The 6,517-nt window shown below is 33.2% G+C and overlaps 1 protein-coding gene across 1 annotated transcript; it reads right to left on the reverse strand.

The window, feature by feature from the left end:
* Positions 1-747: 747 nt before the first annotated feature.
* LOC110999619 (4-hydroxyphenylpyruvate dioxygenase-like) lies at positions 748-5,937 on the reverse strand. Its single transcript, XM_045631182.1, is given in 10 exon segments — positions 748-850; positions 1,062-1,301; positions 1,565-1,772; positions 2,529-2,633; positions 3,096-3,196; positions 3,819-4,034; positions 4,868-4,972; positions 5,329-5,379; positions 5,382-5,414; positions 5,923-5,937. Coding segments are annotated over 10 exon segments (1,149 nt in total). The 3' UTR covers positions 748-775.
* Positions 5,938-6,517: the final 580 nt, after the last annotated feature.

Below are 6,517 nucleotides of genomic sequence, written 5' to 3' on the forward strand. Positions count from 1 at the left end.
TTACTTTATATTGCTAAAACAGCTGAAAAGTTATTTTAACTAAGTTTGAATAAGTTAATGTTTTATTTCAGATCTCCAATAGGTCCTAAAATAATTGTATTTTCTTTCTAGCAGTAGCAAGTTATTGGTGCCAATAAAGATTTCTTTTTTTTTCAGATAAACCAAGCTGAAAATTCTGGTTTTAATAACATCGGCGGCGGATCAGCAATGAACAATGGCGGTTATGGTGAAAATGGATTCAACGGCTATCAGAACGGCGGTTCATTATTTGGAAACGGTTTTGGATCCGGCAGCCAAGAAATGATAATATAGGAATTATTTAGTACTGTATACAACGAATAACGACATAAAGCCTTTTTATTTTTGTATATAAAAATAAATAAATTGTTACCAATTATATTATTATTCCATTAAATCAGCGCCAAAGTCTTTCATTTTTGATACTAAACTTTGGTGGTTATTTTCTCTACGCCCTTGACTTGCGAACTGGTAGTAAATGTAAATTTACAATTAATTTAATTTTTTTGACGTTCATAAGTGTACTTGTTTACCTATATGAATAAAGATATTTTGAGTTTGAGTTTGAGTGTCTATAAATTTCATTTAAATTTAAATAGTCCAATTGAATGAACAGTCTAAGTTTCATCAAAATCGGTTCTGTATTCTGTTATTGGGGGCATCCCTTAAATAAGTGCCTCATTTCTCTATATAACGTATCACATTTTTCATATTTATTTAATTTTATACAAATGAAAACAAAGATATTGCATTCGTATTAAAGATTCCCACGTTTTTCTTGTTCTAACTCAATAGATTCGAATAGTGTTTTGAAGTTGCCTGCGCCGAATCCCTGAAACAAAAAAGACGTTAATATTTATATATATAGACGAAATTAAAATCACTAAGAACTTCCCGTCATTTATTGTGTAACTTGCCATCCTTTCGTTACAATAATCCATCCTTCTTTTCTACTCCGTGAATTTAATTCTTTAAAAACCCAATGGTTTTATCGCCACTTATTTGTATTTGATTGAATGTCACATTTACGTCCATATACTTACATTATGGTTTCTTCTCTGTATAACTTCTAAGAACAATGTGGGTCTATCTTGGGTATTTTTAGTGAAGATTTGAAGCAGATAGCCATCATCATCGTAGTCTATGAGTATGTTGAGACGTTCCAGTGCGTCGATACTTTCCACCACCTTCACTTTACTGTTCTGCAAACTTTCTCTGATGATTTTGTAGTACACAGAAGGAATGGACAAGAACTCTACGCCGCGTGCACGGAGATTTTCTACCTGTAAAATATTTTTGTTTAATAGTTTTCAGACCTACTGAACACGTGAACTCTCTACATAATATGCTAACTATTTAGGAAACGGGCAACTAAAACTGACCAGATATGAACCTTCCAGTGTAAAACTAACTTTCCAAATAGACATCTCATACACACACATCAAATTCATTATAAAAGTGCTATTTGTAATTTTCTTGGATTGGGTGGCTGGTCATTTTCTTTCATAAGACAACAACTGAAAAAAGATATAATTCTTATCCATACTGCTGTAATTATATCCTCGGTGTTTAGGGCTATATGTTGAACACCAGCGCCTCCGTGGTACTCGACATACTCCTGGATCTGACTCTTCTTCTTCCCAACAGCTGGTTCGTTGATTGGCATCTTCACTGTCTCTTCCCAGTTAGCCATAGCAATAGATCGGAGAGCTGAGTATTCTGTACATATTTCCTGGTCCTCTAGAAACCAGAATCTAAAAACAAATAACGCCATGAGATTTTTACTTAAATGGCTAAATTAATAACATATTTCAGTGACCTCTCCAATCTCTCTTCCCTGATGAGGAAATTGAAGGCCTTAGATCTATAAATCAACAGATTGTGTCAGGCACAGACTAATGATAACCTGAAAAAAGAAATGATAACTATTTGCGTATTAACAAAAAATATCAGCAAATAGATGGAGCAATTAGGGGCTAAGCCCATGAGTACCTCGTACCAAGTCCCCACGTAATTGGGCTTGGGACTGACTTCTAAGAAATCATTGATAATTTTGACAGTTAAGATATCAGCCGTTTTTGTCGAATGAACGAAAAATAGTTATTCAGTCCGCGGGGATTATGCCTAGAATCTCTATAAACAACTACGCCTACGCTACCGAAATTGTTTAAAAACGGGAGAGACGTTGAGACCATGAGAATTTAATCATTATATATACAAATATATTAATTTTTACATTTTACATTAACATTATATATATAAATTTTACTTAATATAGTTCAAAATGGGACGACATTCTATTATTATTAAATATTATAGAACTGTAATGGATATAAACGCGAGTTTATTAAATCTTCATCATACTAATAATAAAGACACTGTATGTACCTCTTTGGGTAAAGGCTTTTACTTACTTCCTTAAGTTTTAGTTTTAATTCAATTCCATTCTCTTGTTTAGTTCGCAAACCGAATATTATAAGACCAGAATAAATTCATAGAACAATACATACCTGTGAAATTGAAGACACCGTTCGTACCATGAAGCCGCAGGCTCCATCTCATTATCAGGCTGGTTACCGACAACGTGATCAATGAAATTAATTCCTATTTTTGGCCTGTAATATAATGAAACTAATATATGTAAGTTTTTCGTGAAAGACTCTTATAAATTTGGCCGACGGTAATGCATGATTGGTGTTATAATCGGAGTTATAACACTTGGCCTCACTTGTAATTGTTTACATAAGAGCAGTGTTGGCCTAATGGCTCCTTCCTCATCTCTGAGGTCAATTTCAGGTTCAATTAATGGTCTTGTTTTCTATATTATGTGCATTGTCACCATTCCCTTTCCTGTATTAATTTTTCCTTTATCCGACGACTGACATTCCTCTGCCTATTTCTTATTCATTGAGTCAAAGATATATAGAGATACTCCGGTCTTAATATGTACATCTTAAAAGGTATCAACAGGCACAGAACCAATGTCTATGGTATATAAAATTTTGGTAGCTGACCTTGATTAACTATGACTTGGTTTTGAACTTGGAGTGATATAAATAAAAAAATTCAATACTTACAAAAACTTTTGTATGGGGTCATTTTTAAGCGTTTGATATCCAGGCAGGAATGGACCTTTATATTTCGATCTGTCTATTAGGGTGTGTGTATTGTCTCCATACTAGAAATTAAACGATTGAGTTGGTACATCGTGAATAAAATCTTCATTATTTATTAAATGTACTAAATAGTTTAATATTGTATATTTTTCCTATAAAGCGGTCGACTCTAGAGGTTCCTGTTTCGATTATTGGCCAATTAAAGGTGAACTGCTTGACTGATATAACACAAGATCAAGAAACAGGTGGAGGGCAAATTTCATTCGACTACCTAGATCATAAGTTTGAAATTAACGCGGGGAACATCACTTCAGATGTTATTAAATACAAGAAAAAGAAGCCTAACGTTTAAATCGTTGTATTTTTTAGATAAGAATTTTTACAAATATTGGTGTCTAACTCTGCGCTGTCATTTTTCTAAATGTAAGATTTAATAACTAGTCTTCTTATTCAATAGATCAAATAAATAAAATATAAGATGACATTTGCATGCCTATTCATATGTGGCGGATTTTTGTAATTTATGTAACTAATTAAGCCAGGACAGCGTTTTTTATTCAGTAAATTATCAAAATATCGAGTAATTTATTTGCATTATAATACTATGGACACGCGGAGTCCCTGCTCTGGCCCAGCCCTACAAAATCGATTATCACAAGGGAATATATACAAGTGGGTCTTTACAGTCTTCAATGTAGCCATTCTCACTACACCATATTCGTCACTTTCCTTCCACAAGTCTCTGACTACAACCGCGCCCTGTTTCCTCGCGTACTCCACTATGTAGTCTAAATTCTCCACCTCGAACGCGACATCCTTTACAAAGTCCCCATGAAAAGCCACCTCGTTAACGAGGTTAGAATTTTCAGGCTCATATTGGGCTTGCAAAACGAACACAATCTGTAAAGAAGTAATAATTCAACTGAATTAATAATTGTATTAATTTAACTATACTATTTCATCTCTTTCTGTCTACGTATGGTTACGCTGGGATAAAAGAGACATGAGTGAATAAAATAAAAATAGTGATAAAACCTTTATTCTCTGACCGTTTGATACAAACAAATTAACAAATTGATAAGAAACACATATATTTATTTTCGCAACCAGTTTTATGGTCTCTTCTGACATAGGGCTCCCCTATTTAACTCCTTTAACTCTTTCCTGTGCTAGCCGGCTCTTTTCATCGTCTCTTTCTTTGCCTTGTCTTCTCAATTTATGTCTCGTCTATCCATTCCCATAAGGGGTTCCGAAACACGAATCTCATTTATCCTCTTTAGAAAGATGATAAATGTGTAATTTCGAAATCATATTTATGTACTTACTAATTATGTGCAATTCAGCTACAAATCTTAATGCTCGATTCGTGAACGACTTTTTTTAAATGTATGCGTATATAGAATCGTATAAGGTTTCGAGTTGCTCAGTCATAAAATAAAAATCTTTACATAACTATTAGGTTGGGGATCAAATCTCTTTGGTTACACTATTTGTATCTGGCTAGTTTTGGTGTCATTAAAAGTTTAGATTTAAAAAAATATAATTCCAAATACAAATAAAGAAAAAGTTTCATTTTTAATTGTTTTTCGTACCGTCAAGTTGAGTGAATCTAATGAAGAAATTCGATAGATTTCAAAATTTTACTACGAAAAACTGTGAAAAAGTTGCAATCGAAACTAATATTTAAATGTTCACGCGTGATTTCACTCAATAAAATTCTCTCATGCACTAACCTTGTTCAGTCTGACAGCGTGTGCCGTGATTTTCCTGGAGCCAGTCTCAAGGCCCAGATACCCCAGGGGTTCAAAGCCAAATCGGGTGATGTAGTAGCTCGCAGCCTGAAAAGTATCGTAGGTAAAAGCCGTAGCGAAGATAAGAGACCGCTGCAGTTTCCACAGGTAGTTTAGGGTACCTTGTTAATTGTATTGTATCTATATTAATGTAGATATTAATGAACATTATTGGGCTGATTGCTTCAACGTGTGACCGTGATCCCTGAGTCGTAGGTTTGAGTGCCGGCTGTATACTAATGTACTTTCTGTCTACGTGCACATTTGACACTCACTCGTACGGTGAAGGAACCACAATCGTGAGGAAACCGGTATGCCTTTGAGTCAATAAGGGCCAGTCTTGGCAGCCCATGGATACTCATTTTAATTCTCTTATGTATTAATAATAAGTACGTTTTACTTACTTGCTTGGCATTGGATACCCAGTATGTGATGTGATGAAAAGTAATGAATCGCGACCGTTTTCAGGCTTTTTACCCTTGTATGACGTCTGAAAATATATCTACTATTATTGTTCCAATAAAAAAATGGAAATTAGAAAATTAAAATGACATTTTAATATTTTTTTAAGTATCAAATTTGTTTTTTGCTATTCATACGTAGAAAACAATAATCAGTGTATTATTGAAATAAATTCACAAAAGAATTAAAAAATAATACTATTTAAGCAAAACCCCTTTTCATCATAGTGTATGTACTTGACGAAAGGAAAAAAAATACCAAAAAAACTAATTTTTGAAGTTTTTGTGAATAAACATAATATATCCCATATTTATTCTTTATCAGATACATGAAGTATTGTGTGGAAACGAAAGAGAACAAAAACTTTACTACTGTAAATTTAAAACTAGGTTTTACGAACTTTGTCCAATTATATAAATTAGTATTAAATGGTCAAGCTTGATGGAGGCAGGCATGAAGTAGAACCTAAACTAGATATTTATTTTGGAAATTTAAAAAAAATATTAATTAATCAAATAAGCTTCATATTGAAAAACCATAAAACTTACCATATCAAATTAATCTATTTTATTTATTCACTATACATATATCGATCGCGTGTCGAGCTTGAACTAATGTCAAAACATTTTGGAAAAGATTTTATATGCAGAAATCAGGTATTTATGCATATAAATTACGTTGATTTTATTAACAAAACACGATATAAAGATCACAGAACTAATTGTATTTTTTTTTCATATGATAACGGCTTGCACATTTGCAGTTTTTTAATTTATTTATAATAGCTTGGTCAGTCGGCAGACTGATGCATTGGTACAACATAAAATAAAATACAATATTTAATGTGGCTAGCAAACACGAAGAAATGAAAAAAACATTAATTCAAACTAAAGGAAACTTAGGGTCCTTCAAGAAAAGAGCGTACCAATTCTTAAAAGGCCGGCAACGCACTCGCGAGGCCTCTGGCATTGAGAGTGTCCATGGGCGGCGGTATCACTTAACATCAGGTGAGCCTCCTGCCTGTTCTATAAAAAAAAGAAAAATTGATTTCAAAGTGTGATTGCAACTGGATATATAATACAGTTGGGTTCTATCGTTAAGAAAACAATTTCACCTTTGTTAAGTTTAACT

Source organism: Pieris rapae, chromosome 14, assembly GCF_905147795.1.
Source record: "Pieris rapae chromosome 14, ilPieRapa1.1, whole genome shotgun sequence".
Taxonomy (NCBI): domain Eukaryota; kingdom Metazoa; phylum Arthropoda; class Insecta; order Lepidoptera; family Pieridae; genus Pieris; species Pieris rapae.